This window comes from Antedon mediterranea, chromosome 7 (assembly GCF_964355755.1).
Source record: "Antedon mediterranea chromosome 7, ecAntMedi1.1, whole genome shotgun sequence".
In the NCBI taxonomy this organism is placed as follows: Eukaryota; Metazoa; Echinodermata; class Crinoidea; order Comatulida; family Antedonidae; genus Antedon; species Antedon mediterranea.
This window is the reverse complement of record NC_092676.1, coordinates 10,653,453-10,675,649: the sequence shown is the minus strand read 5'-3', so window position 1 is coordinate 10,675,649 and position 22,197 is coordinate 10,653,453. Positions and strand designations below refer to the sequence as shown.

Below are 22,197 nucleotides of genomic sequence, written 5' to 3'. Positions count from 1 at the left end.
TACTATTCAGCGGTTTGGGAAGGAGACGTAAAAGTACGCAACCAATTTGGATAGCATTAATACATAAATATTCAGAACTACCTTCTCCATAACCCCTTTGCATTTTTAGTTAATCTAAATTAACTAAAAAATGTTTATACTAACAAATATTATTGTTAGTATTATTATAAGTATGCAAAGACTCTTGACATAATGTCATATTTTATCTAAGTACTGTTGTTTCGATTTCATTCCTAAAAAAACTTCATCCTTTAGTTACATTATTTATGATTGACGCCGTCAGCTCTTGATTTTCAACGTCAACAACTTGCCAAGTGACTGTTTGTTAGAATACATTTCTGTAGTGTAGTTAATCTGTAATAAACTCTTATGTTTCTACACAACGATATGATTGCAGAGAAAAATGTTGATCCTTAGGTGATACAGACGTACTCCATTCATAGACCGTCTTATACGCACAGGAGTTGACCAGTTCAGAACAGCGTTGTGAGACTGTAGAAAGAGACTGTACATGTATGCCGCCTGGCGTATTCTCTCTGTGTGTATCATTTTATATTAGGTATTCTATACTTTACATCTCCAGTTTGTACACGGTAAGTTATGGTACAAGTAATATGTATTTCTAAATAATAAATGGTTTACAAACAGAAAAAAGACTACAGATTTCTCTTCAAACTTGTAAAATGTGCCGTAACCAAACATTAAAGTAGAATAATGTTTTTCAGACTTTCAAGTACGGAAAAGATCGTCTTTCCGGAAATGAAGCTTGATGACGTGTTAGCAACGATTGGGGAGTTTGGTCCGTATCAGTTATGGGTTTACCATTGGTACTGTATGCTGAATTTCTCCGTCGCTTTTCACCACCTTGGTCAAGTCTTTCTTGGCGGTGTGTCTGATCATTGGTGTGCTATTCCCGAAAATACGAATTGCAGTGACTCAACAAACTATGGATGCCAGTATCAACATTTTAGCTTCAAAATTCCCGCCGACGATCTAAGTACATCGATTAATGAAAGCAACTGTATACAGTATGTTTCATACGTTAATATAACCGAAGATACGCCGCTTATAGAATGTGCCAACAGTTATGAGTTTGATCATTCTCGGTACACCAGTACAATTCAAGAAGACGTAAGTATAACAATGTTTTGATTAATTTAATATTTTACTATAAACTATAAACAATAAATTAGATGCTTATACAATATTAATATCACTCCAGATATTTTTGGAAAGTCCAACCATGGATAAAATAAGTATAACATATTATAACTACTTATTTATCCATTGTTAACTGTCAAATTTACAATAAATTTTCAGTTTACATTAGTATGTAAAGGCAAGACCAAAGTGGCATTTGCGCAGTCAATATACTTCTTTGGACTATTGGTTGGTTCAGTGGTTATGGGATCAGTAGCAGACAGGTACATTTTTTATTTACATAATTGTATTTTATTACATTAGAGTAAAGATTAGATAAAGAACCCTTTAAACATAATTCTTTGCACGTTTCCAAACATATTACCGTGGTTTCCGACAATGTGTCTTTTCTCATGGCCTTCCTGTTAAATTGCAATTGTACCATAAGCCTCGCGACTCTCCCCATTAAGCATAAATGCATTTTTTTTCATTGTGTTGTTTAGTATAAAAAAACACAATATTTTCCCCTTATCACGCAAAGTTGTCCCCGTCCCTTAATATATCCGCTTTTGTTTCGTGGGAAAGTGTCTCTTGAATAGATGGTGTCCACAAAGAAGAGATTCTACTGTATGCGTCTAGCTCTACATGCATGCTTTTGGAAAAACTCACTAATATTATTTGTATGTAGACATTGATATTCTTTACAGGTCTAGGCCTCATGTACATAGTTGATTATAGTAATGATGATTATGTCTTCCAGCTCGATATTTGTACCAAGATAGATTTTTTTTCTTTTATTACTAAAAATATATTCATTTCATAATATTCCTAACTTAATAATTATATACAGTACATCTCCTTAAATGTTAAGTTCTTAAGACATTCACTTAGCGTATTCATTTCTTAGCGTATTTATTTCTTAATATAATCATTTTAGCATAGGTATCTTTCTTAACACAATTCATATTTTGGAATATTCATTTCTTAATATAATCATATTTTAGCATTCATTTCTTAACATTATCATATTCTAACATATTCATTTCTTAAGCATAATAATGTTAACATATACATTTCTTAACATAATAATTTTAGCCATTTCTTAACACAATTCATGTTTTTGCATATTTATTTCTTAACATAATTATTTTAGCATACACTATAAGTCACATAGAATAATTAATCAAACTTGTGGTAACTTAACTTTAAGAACGTATCGGAAAGAAGGGACACAATATCCGCTTTCCAGCAATATTCAAATTAGTTTGAGAAAAAACGAAATCCTAACACTCTACAACTACAGACAGCTTATAAATGATGTGTATATAACGTTTTGAGTTATTGATTTCCGTTTTATAAATTTGTATTTTAATTTTTTTTCATTTACTGTATTTCTCAGTTATATTTATCCAAAATGTAGTGGTTTTTTTTTAAAAGGTAGGGGACCGAATCGGCTTGTCAGTCATCGGTGTGTCTTGAATTATTATTATTTTTTTATTGTTCCCTCTCACCTCTTCAATTTTCTTTTGTAATGTGCAATTCTCGCCCAGGCTGCCGTGTTAGTGTATTTGGTGATTTCATCTCTCCGTTTTCTCTTTTATCCTATTATATCCTGGATGTTTGTTTCTTATCTTGTTTCTGACTTTGTGGAAAACAAAGAAGATAGCTCGGTAGATATAAACCATTTTGGAATAGAACTTTTAAAAACAGCTTAAATGGTGGTATATTGAAACTTAAATTTATGTAGTCAATGGAATGATTTAACTGATCTGGGAGTATGTTCCAAATGTTAAGTCCAAAAGGTTTTGTGGGTTTAATTAGTAATTCCCAGTAGTTTTCTTTGTCTTTGCGAGTTTTTTCGCTCCATTTGACATCGTGGTCTATTGCAATAACTCTTAAATTTGCAATCGAGTGACCAGCTGAATTAGAATGTTCGGCTACAGGTTTATCAAGCTTTAATGTTTTGATAGCTTATCTGTATTGTCATTCACATACGGCGCGTACAGTAGAGTCAACCAATGAACAGGTTTTGCAAGATCTGCCCAAATTTTGGCTGTCATGAGAATTAATTTCACTCTTAGAGGTCTACCAAATGCAATAGTGGGTGGTTTCGGAAAAACAGTCCTGAGACGTTCTGTGGACTGTAGAAGGGGCATATGTTTCTTAATAATAGCCCGTTAATGGAGGCAACCTGGGGTGATACGTTGTGACCATTGACACTCTGGTCTAATTTGGCTGACGTGGTTTGTACGTCAGAGTTTGGAATCGAGGCATATAGGTCTACCTTTCTTTATAGCGATTTCGATGATGTTTCCTTTCTATTTCGGATACGTCCGATACGTAATTCTTGATTGTACAGTATATCTGTAGGAAGCAGGTACATATTTTTATCCGTGAGTTTACGGAATAGGTTAGTTTTGAGTGTACCATTTTCTATGGTTACTATAGTGTCAACAACTTCAACGCTACTAGTGGATTTAATAGCTGTAAATTTGATAGTTGAGTGGGCAGAATCAATATTCAAAAGAAAAGAGTCCAGATTATCTTTACCATGGGTCCAGTTTATGAAGATGTCGCAATGTATCTAAACTAACAAGTGGTTTATTAGGTTGGAAGGACATAAAATTGGCCTCAAATTGTCGCATAAAAAATTTTGCAAAAGATGGCGCCTTTTTGTGCCCATTGCTGTGCCATGAATTTGGAGTTGATGGTCATTTCCAAAAATACAAATTGTGGTTGGTCAAAATCAAAATGACCAGTTCTCGTAAATGAGCTGTAGTAGGCGTTTTGCCTGGAATTTGTTTGTAATTTAAAATGCATGTATTACATCTTATGTAGCCAGAATAGAATTATTAGGTAAATTTTGAATTTGGTTAATTTTGCGGATAAAGTCCGTCGAGTCCTGAATGTATGAAGGGAGATCAGTTAAACATGATCTTATAATCGCGTCGAGCATAGCTCATCGGCGAAAGTTCCGTATTTTTAGTTGTATGAAAAATGTCTCTGGCGGGATTGGAACGTGCGACCTCTCGTTTCATAACACTAGACCATAGAGCCATATATGGTATTATCACAGATTTTCACCAACCAGATACATTCTCTCATACAACAAACCCTCATAACCAGTGGACGCTTAACTAGTCAGAATAAATTCCAACTTTAGTACGCAACGGTTTTTAAAATAATATCGTGTATATGTAAATCAATTGTGTTGCGTAGCACTGTGTAAATTATTTATAAATCATACAGTCAAATTATAGAAACAGTGCTCATATTCGGAACATGATCTTATAATCACGTCGAGCATAGCTCATCACGCTTACAGGGCGAGTATCATACTAGACCACAGAGCCATATATGGTATTATCACAGATTTTCACCCACCAAAATCCCACCAGAGACATTTGTAACTAAACTAACTAAAAATACGGAACTTTTTATATACTTTATAAATATTTTCAGCCATTTTGAAAAAAAAGGCAGCAGATGATATTTTATTCTTATTACTAATTATTGCACAGACCTAAAATATTACAACAAGTTTTTAAAATTTACAATAACCTGATACTTAGAAAAAAGTATGGCGGCCATTTTGAGGTTCGCCTCTTATATCTTTTATTTCATATCATAGGACATGTATAACAAATTTGGTGCCGTTATCCAAAAGTAAACGATCGACTTGTTTTTTTCGTGATAAAAACAAACGCTTGGCTTTAGTTAATCCACAGTTAGACCAAAATGTGTGGCACAATTATTACTGTTATAGACATTCACAAGATTGTGTTTAGGGGGATAAAAAGTTTGGGTTTTTAACATGTACAGTATATTCCAGTTCAAGCTAACATAATAGACACCAAGATATTTACAATTGTCTACCCTAGATAATTCAATACCATTAATGTTAACATTATAAGCTATCCAATTAACACAAATTCGGACTTTTTAACAGTAGGCCTAATAATAAGTTAATTGCTCTCAAGCCAATTGTTTATGTCTTGATAAATCACTATTCAAACATACAGTTATATCATCAAGTGAATTTGAGGAATAATAGATTGCAGTATCATCAACATAGTAAGCTTTTACACTACAACATTGAGAAATACAATTTGGCGGGTTATTAATATATATCAGGAAAGCAAGTGGTCCAATAATGGATCAGATTTGATACCATATATACAATTAGTCTGAGTTCGATCACTTACAGTACCTAACCCTTAAACAACTTAATACAATATTTACTTCAATTATACATTTTTAATTTATATATTATTACTGCCTTTCCGCTGAAAAGTCTGCCGACATTTCCGCTTGGGCTGCTCCGTAAATCTCTTTTACTAGTTTCTTCCAGTCTGATCTTTCATTGGCTAGTTCTTTAAGTTGTTTCATGTCTTTCTTGGTTTTCAATTGTCCGGGATACTTAATGTCTGTATTATGCTTATAAAGGGTGAGTAGGTCGTTGCTGAGAGTTATTGGTAGGGTGGTTCTCGGTCTTCCTCGAAATTTTATATTGGTAGTGTTGCTGAAATAATAGCTTATTGCTGTGTTGGCTGGTGTACATGTGTCTTGTCTAAGTATGTGACCCAATAGTCTCCATCTTGCGTCGACTATTTCTAATGAAATCGGTTTTGTTCCTGTCCTTCTGTATAAATTTATGTTCGATATCCTGTCTGGGAACCTGATACCTATGATTTTGCGAAGTTGCTGTCTGTGAAATGTGTCGAGTTTATGTGCTTCTTCTTTTGTGAGTCCCCATGTTTCAGAGTTGTAGAGTAATATACTTTTAACTAGTGAGTTGTACAGCTTGATACGTATTTTTAATTTGATTTTATCTTTTCGAAGCCACATCGAGTTTAGTTTGGTCATTGCTACACGCGCTAGTTGTTTTCTTCTAATTATGTCTTGTCTGTCCCCAAAGAGCGATCCTACTTTCTTCGTGTTTCTCCATTGTTCTTGTATGTCCTCTTTTTCTCGTCTTACGATAGTGTGTTCTGTTTTTTCTTTATTTACATTTAAGTTGAAAGTTGATAAATGGCGTTCTAATTCGTTTACATTATGCTTGCTGTTTAGACTCAAAAAATCTACATCATCAGCATATGATATCTCTTTAGGTATTTCTGTTTGGGTAATTGTTCTGATTCCTCGTAGCGCAGACTCAAGGTAAACAGTGAATAAGACCGGGCTTAAGCTATCTCCTTGAGGGGTGCCGATGTTGGTTTGTTGAAGAATATAATGATGGTCTACAGTATCAAAAGCTATTTTAAGTCAAGCATACGCAGGCAAATTAGGTTAAGTAATGTGGAGTAATTTCTTTTGAATCCTGACTGATTGCTGTTTAAAAGATTATTTATATTAAATAAGATAATGATATATTTGGTCAAATACTATTTTAGAGATAACATTTAACACATAAATCGGGCGGTAATTCTCTGGATTGCCCCGATCACCAGCCTTAAATAATAAAAGAAACATTGGCGTGTTTCCATTTTTTGGGAATTATATTACACTACCAGTTGCCTTATTTACTGACAATGAGCTTAGTTTTTGGTGACTGCTTGGAGATCAAAAGAAATATTTTCTGGTATGTCATTAGAACAACAGTACTGTAGTTATTTTCTTTAATTTCACTTACTAAATGTATTATACGATTATTTCTATTAATACAATGGCACTTTTGTTAACATATTAATCCAACCACTTTAATTCATTATTTATAGGATTGGTCGTAAACCTACATTAATCATCTGTGCTGTAATGCAGTCTTCATTTGGTTTAGCGTTATCATTTATCCAATCTTTTACCGCATACTGTATTCTACGATTTATCATTGCCACGGCAACCATAGGAATATATCTAATATCGTTTGTGATGGGTACGTTATACTCTAACGTGATCTGATATTGTGTTATATATTTTCTGGGTTTTTTTTCTTTACAGATTTATAAATTAAATCAACTAGACTGCTTAATTGTGTGTCTCATTTAATTTAATTGTGATGGAGAATTAGGATTGAGATATAATTTATCATAATTTCATATTCAGTTTCCGGTATTACTTAAAAAATAGAAAGGAATATTAATTTTTAATTTCATTTATGTATCCTTATATGGCACATTACTGTACATAATACATATATTAGTTCATTGTACAGTAAAATAAATACATATAACTTGCTAACATAAAACAAATAATTTATATTATGAAAATATTATTTGGGCAATGAAATGAACTATTTTACGTTTAACAACATTGAAGAAAAACTTACTATGGCTTGGTTAGCATTTTTGTAACATTTTAGAGAATATTATGTGCGGTAGAATATGTTCTACTGTATTCAGGGCCATATATGGCGTAATTATTAATATAAAATTCATTTTCTTACATTTAATTTTGATCTTGAATAATTTTGCTTTAAATATTATATTATAGCAACCGAATTGGTTGGTTTAAAATGGAGAAATGTTGCTGGAAACGTGATGCCTATATACTGGAGTTTGGGAATCATGGTACTAGCCTTGTTTGGCTATCTTGTCCGTGACTGGAGAAAGTTACAGATAGTTCTCTCTGTGCCAACTGGAGTAGCAGCTCTATATATGCCGTGAGTTTTTTAGATTAATATTCTTCTTATAATGTCGATGAAACATTTTGTTTTGTCCTACAGTAACTGTACACTGTTTTAATTACAATACTATATTGATAGATAAATACTAATACAAAAAGTAGAATAGAATTTAAAACGTTAAAATGTAAACAGTCTTCTAGAGAGTAGGCCTACATGTCAAATTTAGTTCTTGTTATTTTAGTTTCCTACCAGAGTCTGCAAGGTGGTTGCTCTCACAAGGTGAGGTCACAAAGGCTGAGAAAATTGTACACAAATTCGCACGTGCTAGTAAAGTTACAATTGCAGAGCATCCGTTTGGTGATAAGATACAGGTACACATTTAACACTAAACCGTGAAACGAGAAAAGTGTGAATATAGCTTAATACATTTTTTGTAGGCCTATTTTAAAGATAAGCAACAAACAATGCTACTACACTACGTAAACCCCCCAAAAACGCAGAAATAGTTCCGATCTTCAGTGTTCTATGTAGGCCTACATATACGGCTCACATTAACTCTTCTCATGAAGGGATGTATTGCACTGTACTGTATCAGGTTTTTGCTTTAATCTTAAAACAAAAACTTTTTATTTTCCAGATGAAAAAAGAGCGAAAATATACAGCGTTGGATTTATTTCGCACTCCTAACTTACGTAAAAAGACAATCAATGTTATGTATAACTGGTTAGTAGTCATTCACCCAATTCACTTACAGTATCGTGCGCCTAAAGACAACAGTTTCCTGTTATCGTGAATTGACATTGTAAACAAATCGGATGTAAAATCGATCCTTAATTTATTAACGAAGAATATGAAATATAAATGTTGGTAAACAACGTGTTTTTTGCAGTCTAACTGTGTTGAATAGTAGACATGTGTAAATGACACACAAAGACTATTGATTTCGCACAGTTGCCACTAAGCGACTCTTATAGATATGTACACAAGAAGAGGGTGGGGAGTCCTAAGACAGCGGTGGCGCAAGGATTTTCCAGAAGCGGGGGCTACATTCCCCGACGAGGGGGCTATGCGAGGGAAGCGAGCATCACTAGGCTGGGGGCCAGGGGGCCGCCAAGGTAGGGGTCGAGGGGGCGATGCCCCCGGAAGCAACGCGTTCTAGCGTCATTTGAGGCCATTTTAATAAGATTTAGGGTAGCCACTTTTTCCATTTTTTATAATGCATAAATAAAATACTGCGTACAAAAACACGATGCACGATGATGACTGTTTCAATCCATATTTTTCAATTTAAAAAAAAGTTCAAAATATGGCTATATCTATCGGGTAAATTGTAGCTTAGAAAAATTAATATACGCAAACGTAAAGCGTAGGCTACCCACAGGCGAAGAGGTGTGCCTATATTGTTTATCGCATAGGCGTACCGTATGCTGGTTGCTGTCTGGGGGGTGCAAAAATGGTAAATGCGTGCCTTGGGCTAATCTGTAAGAAAATTTTGAAAAATAGAGCTGCTAGGTCCCCGGAAGTCGCAATTAATTTATATACATATTAAAGATACTATGAAACGAAATTACAAGTCTACAGAAACAGACAACCGTGGTTGGGATGGAGCTAAGAAAATTTAGAAAAATAGAGTTGGAGGTCCCGGAAATTGGACTTATTATACTTCAAAACAAGAAACAAAATATAGTCCCTATCATGGTTGTGACTGAGCTAAGACATTTTTGAAAAATAGAGCTGTTAGGTCCCGGAAAATGAACTTATTATTCTTCGAAATATGACCAGCTTTATGGTTTGGGCTGAGCTAAGAAAATGTTTAAAACTAGAGCTGCAGGTATTCAAAAATTGCATCTTATACTATGGAAACATCGGGCCTAGAGGCTTAAAAAAAGTGGTCCGTTTTGCCTTTATTTTAGAGGGGGAGGTGGGGTGCGTCCGCAAGCGTAGAACCTTTTAGTAGTCGGGGAAATCAGTTTATAGCCTACTTTTCAAGTGTATGCGTGCGTACGTCCATCTGGACTTCCGAGTGTTGAGAAGTTCATACAGGACATTTTAAAATTTAATAACTTAGCTATAATAAGATGTTGGCTAAGCGAAAATAGCATGTTTTTTGTTTAGTAATGTATGAAATATATATTTTAAGTGCCCCATGGTACAGGGTTACTTGTAAATCAAAACATTTGTGAACATACGAACAATTAACATAATTCGTTTTTCCTGTAGTGTAGCGTACGTCCACACACAGTACACGACGTAACCGTCGATAAACTTCGCCTGGAAAGTAACTACAATACACTTTTGGTCCCTGGATGGAACATGATATCACGCGTCCGGAGCCAACGTTGAACGATTCGTACAAAGGGATACCGCCAGACAAGTGCGTACCTAGCTACTGTTTAATAGCTAGATCGCTGGCAATAATGAATGCATAGTAGTCAAGTAAAAATATGGTTGAACCTAGAACAAATTGAAACAGAATTTTTTTTGTTTTATTTGGTTGATATGGTGAACATGAACATCATATCTAAAGTTTACCAAAATCGGACATGGGGAAGTGGGTTAATTAGCATAAATTCAAAATGGCCGCCATTTGCAATTTTAAAGACTCATATCTCCTTAACGGTTGGATTAAGACCACCTAAGTGCATTACGAGTAGATATAAATGTGATATTAAACATTCTAATTAGCATATTTAAATTTTCATATGACGTACCTATAACGTCTTATGGTAGTTGTGACGTCGATATATTTTATCTGTATTTTATTGTTAACCGTTTTTTGATGTTGTATTGTTTTATGTTTCAAACCTGTTAGTGGCGGTATTTATCGCTGTTGGTTTTGATTGAATAAAATAAAATAAAATAAAATAAAATAAAATAAAATAAATTATGTTATAAATGCTTAAATGACATTATACTATGCGAACAATTTATAAACTGCAGAAAAACAAATTTCCTAACATTCTCCTTGTTGAAATGAACATAATTTCCAAAGTTTATCAAAATCGGATGTCAGGAAGTGTGTTAATTAGCATAAATTCAAAATGGCACTATTAATTACAATATCATTTTGAAGCCCTATATCTCCTTAATGGTGGTTTTAGACCACCAACGTGCATTGCGAGTAGATATAAATGTGACAATAAACTTCCCAATTAGCACATTTAAAGTACCATATGACGTGAATATGACGTCATATGTCTTATGACATCTTAAGTACGTTATAATGGCAATTTGAATATGCTAATTGGAAAGTTTAATATCACATTTATATCTACTCGCAATGCACTTAGGTGGTCTAAAACCAAGCGTTAAGGAGATATGGAACTTCAAAATGGTATGATAAATAGCGGCCATTTTGAATGTATGCTAATCAACCCACTTCCTGACGTCCGATTTTGGTAAACTTTGGAAATAATTTTCATTTCAACAAGGAGAATGTCAAGAAACATGTTTTCTTGCAGTTCCTAAATTGTTCGCATAGTATGTCATTGAAACAGTTATAACATAATATTATATGACGTCACAACTACCATATGATGTCATAGGTCATAGGTATAGGTCATATGGGAATTTAAATATGCTAATTAGAATGTTTAATATCACATTTATATCTACTCGTAATGCACTTAGGTGGTGTAAATCCAACCGTTAGAGAGATATGAGGCTTCAAAATAGCAAATGGCGGCCATTTTGAATTTATGCTAATTAACCCACTTCCTGATGTCCGATTTTGGTAAACTTTGGATATGATATTCATTTGAACCATATTTACCAGACAAAACAAAAAAGAATTATGTTGCAATTTGTTCTAGGTCCACCCTGTTTTTGACTTATCTTTACTGGACTATAAAGGTTGTTGAGCATGTAGAGTAAACAATCTATATATAAATTATGGTTAATTCTGACATAGGCGAGCACAATGCAAAAACTTCGGTACAAATCTCCGCCTTGGATACCTACCTTATCTATCCGAGATGTACCGCGAAACGTAGATTTGATAACATTAGTGTGCACGCTGACGCTATTGTTCCATATTTATATCTTAGGAAGATGTTATAAAGAGTTTTTTAACAACATTTATGATTTCAACATTGGATTTTTCTCTCAATTTCAATTCTTCCCGGTCAAAGTAATTTCCGGGTTTAAGATAATTTCACCATAGACCCCATTTACACTTTCGTTTGGGTCCAGGGCCGGTCCTGGGTCGGTCCTGGGCCGGTTGCAAATATTTACTTTTTAGGCCGGCCCAGAGCGTTTACACTACCGACGCAGATTACTGGTCGTAAATAATTTTATCGGAAGTACCATTGCATTTTTCTCTCTCGATCGTCAATTCAACTCTCCGCGCGAACCGACCGTTTTATATTTATAGTACTGTATTGTTGTTTTTTGTCCCATTAAAAACAAAATGAACCCCACTGTTTTATATATAATGTGGCTATATTTTATGTATATGCGAAACAAGCGGAGGAATACTTTATTGAAAGAAGATGTCTGAAAATAAATTTAACTATATAATGAAGAAAACAAATTGTCGCCCGAAAAGGAGGAAGGTATGTAGGCCTACTGAGAATGTCGGATCGTCATAACAACAACCTCATAAAAAGGTCAAACGTTGTTCACGGTTCACTGCGTAAGCCGGCCCAAACGTAAAAGCCGCTCCTGAACCTACCTGGAGAGGTGGCCCAGATCTGCGTCCGGCCCAGGGCCGGCCTAACTTTTTGGAGTATTTACACTTATCAATTGCCGACCCAGGGCCGACCCAGGGCCGGCCTAAATCGTAAGTGTAAATGGGGTCTTAGTTTCAAATATTTTCTCACTTTTATACACAAGGGAGCAGTTAAAATAATAGATTTGACCCTAAAGGTGACTGGAAACAGGCACTTTCCATCAATCAATACAGTGTCCCTTTGGAAGACGAAAAAAAAATTGGCCATTAATCATAGCCATTTCAGTTTTTTGTTTATTTTAAAACATACCACACGTGTGTGAAGGTACAGTAGTTAAATAATAGGAATTATACTGCAAATTAATAAAGATCAAATTAAATATACGCCATAAAGAATCAGAATATATTGTGGGGAATAGTATTATAAAATTACATAGGGAGATTTGATAAGACATTTTTTTTTAATATGTAATAATTTGTTCTTGTTGTGAGTTTTTAATATTGGTATTGTTGTATTGTCATGTTATTTTATATATTGTAATTATAATGTATTTGAAGACGAGCAATGTAAATTTTCTCCTTGTGGGAACGAATAAAGATTATACTTGATACTTGATACTTGATACTCTCCAATAAAACATCACTTTGAATAATAACCCCCCCCCCCCCCCACAACCCAACTATCTAATAAACGTCCATCCACATATTTATAATAACACAATTATACTATTTGTAGTGGAATTCACCGCACTGTTATCTGCAATTTACCAAGCATTTGTTATTCTTTTTTACCACTTTTCATATCTATGAGAGGATTTCATTTGATTATAAATGTTACCATATTATTAGAACTAAAAAATTTAACATATATCCCTCGAATAAGCACCTCCCTCAAATGACCTCCGCCTCCCCAACGGGCCCTACCAAACAATAAAAACTATACTTTAAAATGTTATTAATCATTAACACTGTGAAACAAAGTAGTTCAGTTTTACGAATGTCAAGCATTTTCAATAATGGTAACCGACAGAAAATGTATAAGGAGAACATTATCATTCCGAGAACCATCGTCTACACTTCCTAGAGGGGGAGCGACCGAAGCGAGCTCACCCTCTAGTATAATTAAACACGCCATCGTTTCGTTGTTAACGACGGTTAATTAAACTGTGTTTATTTTGTAACATTGTGGGCGGTCCGTGCTCTGTCAGCTAGAGTCATTGAAGCTTTGATCTAAAACTGATGCATTTCCTTTTATTTCTTAATCCATGTGAGAACTAATGTTATCAAATCTACGTTTCGCGTTACATCTGAGATAGATGAGGTAAGTAACCAAGGCGTAGATCTTTCCCGAAGCATAATTTATATACCTGTATAGATAACTAGAAATTGCAAAGTGCTGCAAGCAGATGATCTATTTAATGTCAATATAGTTTTGATGATGCTGGGTCCTCCGAAAGACCCAAACCGAAATTTTATATATTAGATCGCTTCTAATTGGATAACAAAGACCCTACGGACTATGTACAATTGTCGCTTGCAATAATCATTACTTCACCAGCAGACAGTACAGTACAGATGAAGCCGTAAACCTAGGTTGTTCTTTTGGCAAATGCTTTGTAGAAAAATAATGAACTTTCGAATCTAACAAGCAATGAAACGTAAAGAAAGATCAAATTGCTGTCCTGAATCTGAATTGCTACGACGTACTAAGTAACATAAAAAAATCAATCAAACAAAAAACGAAACAAACTAGAAAGCCACTCCGAGAGTGCATAAGGTAAAATTCTCCTACATAAGATTTCTCCGGGAAAATATATATATTTGTGTGTGTCTTAATGCTGTGTGTGATTTATGCTAATTTCACTTCAAGCATGTGTATGCGAATTTGGTGTAATGGTTTAATTACCAGCCTTTCAACTAACAATAGTATCAGTTGACTAACAATAGAGAAGCAACGCCAAAAACAAACTGGTGAAAAAAGAAATAGGTTTTTTACTACTCGTATAAAAAACCTGTAAGTTAAATCAAATTATGTTTTTAAATTACAAATCACAAATTATAGCTCATGCCTCTTGTACAAATATGAAGTTTTTTGGACAATTAGTTCTCGAGAAAATGCAATTTCAGTTTACTTGTTACTTTAAGACTGATCGCCGGCTTTTGAAAAATTGAAAAATATTTAAACAATAACAGGTCTGAAAATTAAGAAAAAAACTGAGATCTGAGTTTTCTAGACACCCCTCTATAACCTGTGGTATTTTGTCCGCCCGAATATGGCGTCCATTGATTTATAGGGCGCGTAGTATTATAAGATAGGAGCTTTGCAACAGTTAGCTATCTTGCGCCGCGTAGCGGCGCTATACAATCTTTGCATATACCTGCATCTTTTGGTCAAGTTAAAACATAACTGCTTTCGTCGTTTCAGAGATCTGCACAAAAAATGAGAAAATAATGAAATTCAACAGAGTATCGCTCTACAGAGAGCCTAATAAACCAAATATTTCTTTAAACAATTGTATGAACGAAATATTACTTTTCCTTTGTAATTAAACTTGATTACATTGTTTATTTATTTACAGGTTTGTGGTGGTAATGGTGTTTTACGGTCTTTCCTTGAGCACTGATGGTCTAGGTATTGACCCTTACATTGCATTCATGCTGTCTGGCCTGGTTGAGATTCCTGCTCGTATATTTAGTATTTTTTCCATAGATCGCTTCGGAAGGCGTCCGATGTTGGCTATTGTAATATTGTCTGGAGGGGCATGTTGCTTGATTACGGTTTTTATTGGTGAGTTTCAGTATTCCACCTATATTTTGAAATAAATATATATATCAGGCACATAACATGAATTCTAAACCGCCCGATGATATACTGAAATTTAATTAATTAAAACGATAAAGATGAGGAAATCTGTGAGAATGAGAAAAAGTCGCCCCAATCGAGATTCGAACCCGGATCCTTCTGCTTGATATATGCTGATGTCCTAACCATTAGACCACTGGGGCTTTAATGATATTGTTAAAACTCGATTTAGTCCGGTCAATGTAGCAAAACAAGGCCATATACATTGCTGCAGTCGCGTGCGCAAATTTGAGTTAGTATTTACCGACCGACCAACCGACCGATAGTGAGCTGTAGAGTCGCGTTTGCATGCGACTAAACAAATGGGTATACCTAGACAAAATTAGAACATAATTTTTTTTTCTTTGGTAAATGTCTCTAAAGACCTATCAGAACAACATATAAAAAATGGAGAAAAAAAGGAGTTGAAGAAATTAGGTTAATGTATATACATCAAAATTTCTACTTTCTACAGTATTTGTCTATATATCATGTATAGTAAGGCAATCTAGAATTTAAAGTCAGACAGATTGCAAACAAGGCTCCTTTGAAAAAAATTGAACACATATGTGTGGAGATGACATTCTACAAATAACACCTCGGTCACATATTAAAAACATATGCAAATTAGCTGAAATATGCAAATTAAGGGTAAAAATATAGGGTACACATAAAACGCCAGCCGCGAATTGTAGAGAGTTAATTTTTTACTAAATTGTTCAGAACATATATATATATAAACACATTAGGCAATGAACATTAATTCGAAACCGCCCGGTGATATACTGAAATTTAATTAATTAATTTGAAACGATAAAGATGAGGAAATATGTGAGAATGAGAAAAAGTCGCCCCAACCTAGACTCGAACTCGGACCGCCTGCTTGATATGCAGATGTCCTAACCATTAGACCACTGGGGCTTTCATGGTATTGTTTGAACTCGATTGGATATATATATATATATAAACACATTAGGAAATGAACATTAATTCTAAACCGCCCGGTGATATACTGAAATTTAATTAATTAATTTGAAACGATAAAGATGAAAAAATCTGTGAGAATCAGAAAAAGTCGCCCCAACCGAGACTCGAACTTGGACCGCCTGCTTGATATGCAGGTGTCCTAACCATTGGACCACTGGGGCTTTCATGGTATTGTTCAAACTCGATGGGATAGCGACTCTTTAACATTCTCGGCGTGGTACGGCGGAACAGCACTAGTCCTCAGTTGTACGCACGCGCACCAGAGATCAAATTGATACGCCCTCGATCGTCTTTCAGTATTTTTATTCACGAGGCGGGATCTCCGAAGAGATATTTTTATATATATAAACACATTAGACAATGAACATTAATTCGAAACCGCCCGGTGATATACTGAAATGTAATTAATTAATTTGAAACGATAAAGATGAGGAAATCTGTCAAAATGAGAAAAAGTCGCCCCAACCGAGACTCGAACTCGGACCGCCTGCTTGATATGCAGATGTCCTAACCATTAGACCACTGGGGCTTTCATGGTATTGTTCAAACTCGATTGGATTGCGACTCGTTAACCTTCTGGACGTGGTACTTCGGAACAGCACTAGTCCTCAGTTGTACGCACGAGCAACAGAGATCAAATTGATACGCCCTCATCTTTCAGTATTTTTATTCACGAGGCGGGATCTCCAAAGAGATACTTTTTATATATATAAACACAACAGGCAAAGAACATTAATTCTAAACCGTCCGGTGATATACAGAAATTTAATTAATTAATTTGAAACGATAAAGATGAGGAAATCTGTGAGAATGAGAAAATGTCTCATATATATATATATATACCTGTATTCCTTCTTATGGAATTTGTTTTAAAAAAAAATGACAGGAAATGTCGTATTTGACCTCTGACCTTATTTTCAAAGAATTATGTAATTTTCACAGGATTTATGTATTTCCATAACTACTATAGGAAGAAACTTTAATTTAGTCTCTATGGAGTTCCACAAATCACACCTCGGTCATACCTTTGGAACATATATGTAAATTGACTCAGCTGGAATATGCAAATTAAGGGTTAAAAACAGAATATCCATAGAACGCCAGCCGCTAGTTGTAGAGAGTTATTTTTCCCCTTAATTGTTCAAAATAAACAGGTTTAATTCCAATTCTTATGATTAAACAGTTTGTCCAAAATGACCTCTGACCTTATTTTCAAAGGATTAAGGTAACTTTCAGACAGGATTTACGTATCACCGTAACTACTCTAGGTAGATACTTCATTTTAGTCTCTATAACATTAACATCAAGCAAGCAAGTATCAATCACGTATATGATAAAGTGATAGAATTCCACAAATCAAAATGGAATTGGAAACATATTAATATTTAACAACATTTATTCAACATTTAACAGTTTTATGGGTTAGATACACAGAAGCCAAAATGGCTTGTCTTTGTAGTCTAAACATAAAACATAGACGAACGCATTACATAACAAAATATTTTTAGACAGAAAAAGAAAAAAACAAAGTGAGATTAAGCAAAATATTTACAACTCCATTGTGCAGTAGCAATAGTAGCTAGCAATATGTTTCAAATATCATCTTTTTAATATTGTACTTTAATATAGGGAGCGAGGTCATTTTGTTCTAGAGTAGACTGGAGTTTATTCCAGTAAGATGGTTCTTCGATGAAATGCGAGAGTTACCTTTGCTGACTTCTCCTCAGCATTTAATACGCTTGATCCTGCCATCTTAATAGATAAATTGATTAAGCTAGAGGTGAACCCATCCATAATTAAATAGATTGAAAGTTTCTTATGTAATCGAACACAGAAGGTATCTCTTGGTAACTATAACTCGAGTGTGATCAACACAAATATAGGATCACCCCAAGGATGTGTGTTAAGCCCCCTCTTATTTATTTTATATACCAATGACTGTAAGTCAACTTCTAGTAGCATACATTATTTAAAATACGCGGATGACACCGCCATTGTTGGCCTATTAAAAAAACAGAGCTAGTGAAACTGAATATCATGATGAAATCGTTGCTTTTTTTGAATTGGTGTAAGACAAATTGCCTCTTACTAAACGAAAAGAAAACCAAAGAAGTAATAATTGATTTTCGAAAAAACATGTACTGCTCTGGCTCCCCTAAAAATTAATAATCAGGAAATTGAATCTGTTGAAAGCTACAAATACCTAGGTGTGACTGTTGATAACAAATTTAGCTGGGAGAAACACTGTAAAAATACTATAAAAAAAAGGAAATACACGACTGTTCTTTCTCTGAAAACTGAGAAATTATGGGATAGATAGAACTGTATTAAATTTATTTTACTCTTCGATTGTTGAGAGTGTGCTCACTTTCTGTTGTGTTGAATATTGTGATTAATTATTTTTATATGAAACGTTTTATATATTTTTGTACTATATTGTGAAAAGCACTTAAAATATTTTTCTATGTGGACGAAATAAAGTTGAATCTTGAATAGTGCCTCATGCCAAACTGAAGGTTCTTTCATCTACTACAAAGACTTCTACTGCGATCATTAAGTGTGATAGGTTAACTTAGTTGGAAAATGAAGATCATGGTTGGAAGTATGCCTCAGAAATCAGAGAAGGAGCTGGTTTTTTTGTTGCTTATTTATAGTGCCAACGAATCAATTCATAATATCATAATCTTTTGGTATACCTAAATAGTTTATACATAAAATGGTCTAGCTATAAGGTTTCACTGAAATGCAGGTTTTTTTATTCTAATAAATCAGGTTTAAGAACTATACATCTTTCTCAAACTTTCCCCTTTGAAAAAAGTGGCGGCCATTTTGAAGTATGTTTGTCATTTGTAATTTTTAAGCCTAATAGTAGGTTTAAACATTTCCAGTGATATTTTCTTGCAAAAAAAATGTGTTTTAATGACTTGAATTGAACAAATATTTGCCAAAATCAGATGCTTTAATACTGATATTTGGGTAAAATTTAGAGAAAACGGCAATTTTAGTTATATGCAAATTAGCAATTTTTCTTCCCATTTTGTCAATTTTTGATATGTTGTTTAGATGGGTCTTAGGAAGCACCTACAGAAAAATAAATGACGTTACATTATGTCCCTTACTATTGGGATATTCTATAAATCTCAGTAGAACTATTGACGATATGTGCATATGATACGTTGAATGTAATTTGCCTAGATACTGTAACTTTAAAAGTCAGAGTTACGCTGATTTATTTGCTGTTTTAATTTATTCTTTGTTATAGAACCTGGAATGTATCGTGTTATGGTTGCTATGGGTGGTAAATTTTCATTTACTGCTGCTTTCGGTATTGTTTATGTTTACTCAGCCGAATTGTTTCCAACTCCTCTAAGGTATTGGTTTCACTGATTTTTATATCAGTCTTATTATCATCATTTTCATTACCATTGCTATTATTATCACTATTATTTGCTTTAAATGTGCATAAAAACAGATTGTCTAAGTGCTGTTTTAAGTGTACACCTCGTGACAAAATGTGAACAATGCATGCATGTAATTTATTACATTCTAGTGTTGTTATTGTAATGTATTTTTTAACCAATCTGATTTAAACTGAAAATACCTTAGAAAACAATTCATCATCTTTATTTTTTCACATTTATCATTTTGCTTACAAAGTAGTATAAGCAGGAAAAATGTACACTGTTTATATTGCATTACATAGAACCACTGCGATGGGCTTAGCTTCAATGGCAGGGCGAATGGGAAGCATAATTTCGCCTATGGCACTTGTGATATCGGAAATATGGAAACCTCTACCATTAGTGTTGTTTAGCTCTCTCTCAGTTACAGCAGGTCTTCTGGGGTTGTTACTACCAGAAACGAAAGGCATTAGCCTTCCAGAAACAATTGAAGAAGGGGAACATTTCGGAAAGTAAGTATAGGCATCAAACATTAAACTTGCTAACTTATGCAAACGGGCGGACGAATGATAAATAAATAATATGGGAGCTAATTTAAAGATGTCTTGTCCCCAAAACCATGAAAAATGAAGATTTAAAAAATCAGACTTTAAATAGGCAATTTTGCAGTTTAAATAAAGTTATTCATTTCTATAAAAAAAAAAAACCAATTAATTATTTCACTTATTAAAAGACAAAAGAAATTTTAACCAAAGACCATGGTCTGCAGACAATTTAAGTATGTTTTGCTTTAAATTACATTTCTTCAGGTAAATAAGTGAATAACTATTATGTGACATTAAAATGGCATAGTAAAAATTGGATGTTGAAAGCAATCATTCAGAATTCAAAAATAAATTGGAATGGGTAAAAATAATAGAAGTACGCGTCGCTACGTGCTTACAATACACCAACTGGAATATTAACAACAATTATTATTATTATTATTTAAAAACAGACCTAAATAAATAGAAAAAATATATTTTTCTTGTTTTCAATACAGTACATTTAAAAATGATATTTTTCATCTATGATTATACAGTAATAGCATGTTTATTGTTGGTATGTTTAGCTCAGGCTTAGTTATTTAACCTGGTGAAGTATTGTGAATTATCCCACCAAAGTAAGCAATAATTAAGCAGTTTAAGATAAAACTCGCTTACTACAATACGTCACATTTTATGTGTAGCGTGACGTTAATACCGTAGGTGACGGCGTTTTGTATTGCGTTTCGACGTGTGGAATGTATTTCACACGTTTAAGATGTATTCGTAAATAATATTGTTAAATGCGGTACAGACCACATTTTACCACCAGAATTTAAACATGAATTATACAAGGAAATTCAGATTACATTAGCCCTCTAATGATTTTGCCCAAATGAAAAAAAAAATAGGTTCAAACATATTCGTGTATGTGAAAATGATACGTATGTCTATACATGAGTTTGGCCAAAGTCTCATCGGCCCATACACATGAATAGGCTCAAGTGCAATGCCACTGCAGTAACTGCAGTAGATCGTTTGGTTTCTAGCTTTGCTTTTATTTGAGTTTGCTGATACCATTAGCTTGATAACATTTTTTAAATAAATTTTCTCGAAACAGATTCTAACACAGTGCATACTTAATTTCAATATTTTCACTTCTGTGTAATAATAATAATAATAATATAATAAATAGTTCTTATGAGTTGTTTCTGCTGTAAACCTATTATTCTGTACAGAAAGACAAAGAGGTCCAAGTCCAGTGGATACTCACACGAATTGCAAACTAGAGATGATAAGAATGAAGACGAAGAAACTGAAATACAATTGCCGTTTGATGATATGAAGACTTAAATTCAGGCTTGATAAGTAAACTCAACGTTGTTACACAAATGTATCATGGATGAACCATGAACAGACCGCCGTTTTATGTAATTTTAAATAATTTATGTTAAGTTAAGTTTGAAAAATTTAACAGAAACCTTTCTATCAATGCCTGCTTCAATCTTGAAACAAATGTCGAAATTATTTGTTTGTCTTCAATGTAATAAAATAGAACTTTTCAAATTCATTATATTTTACTACTGCTAAAAACAATCAACACAGTCGCAATGTGAACATGTGTTTATGTTTTCCATATCCATATACATAACCCATTTCTTGTTGGAATTATCCTATGTAATAACTTAACGTATTATTGCATTCGTTTGAGTTTAATTTCTCTAATTAATTTACTTTCCCCGGGTTAATTTACAATCAATTTTAGTATTAAAGTATGATTGCCATTTTATTAGAAATGTTGGTTTCCAACCTTTCTACTTAACGAAATAGTTATACATTTGCTTACTCATTGTATTACATAATTTTGTACCAGGTGTTTTCATTTTTTAAGTTAATACTATCTTTCCATTCTTGTGGAATGGCTTGTAATAATTTATGTTATTATTCAATTTGATTTTGAATTATAATGTTAAAGCTCAGATACAGGCAGGAATTTTAAATATATATCTGGTTAATTGTACATAAGTTTTCAGTGTATTCATTCGAATTAATAAATAAATTAGACTAAGGTT

At 33.7% G+C, this 22,197-nt stretch overlaps 1 protein-coding gene across 1 annotated transcript; it reads left to right on the top strand.

Annotated features, from left to right (window-relative positions):
* Positions 1-714: 714 nt before the first annotated feature.
* LOC140055413 (organic cation transporter protein-like) lies at positions 715-21,980 on the top strand. Its single transcript, XM_072100753.1, has 10 exons — positions 715-1,131; positions 1,321-1,424; positions 6,858-7,012; positions 7,570-7,738; positions 7,944-8,073; positions 8,340-8,425; positions 14,951-15,159; positions 19,463-19,571; positions 19,904-20,113; positions 21,364-21,980. The coding sequence occupies exons 1-10, from the start codon at positions 715-717 to the stop codon at positions 21,476-21,478; spliced, it is 1,704 nt and encodes a 567-aa protein (XP_071956854.1). The 3' UTR covers positions 21,479-21,980.
* The last annotated feature ends 217 nt before the right edge of the window (positions 21,981-22,197 follow it).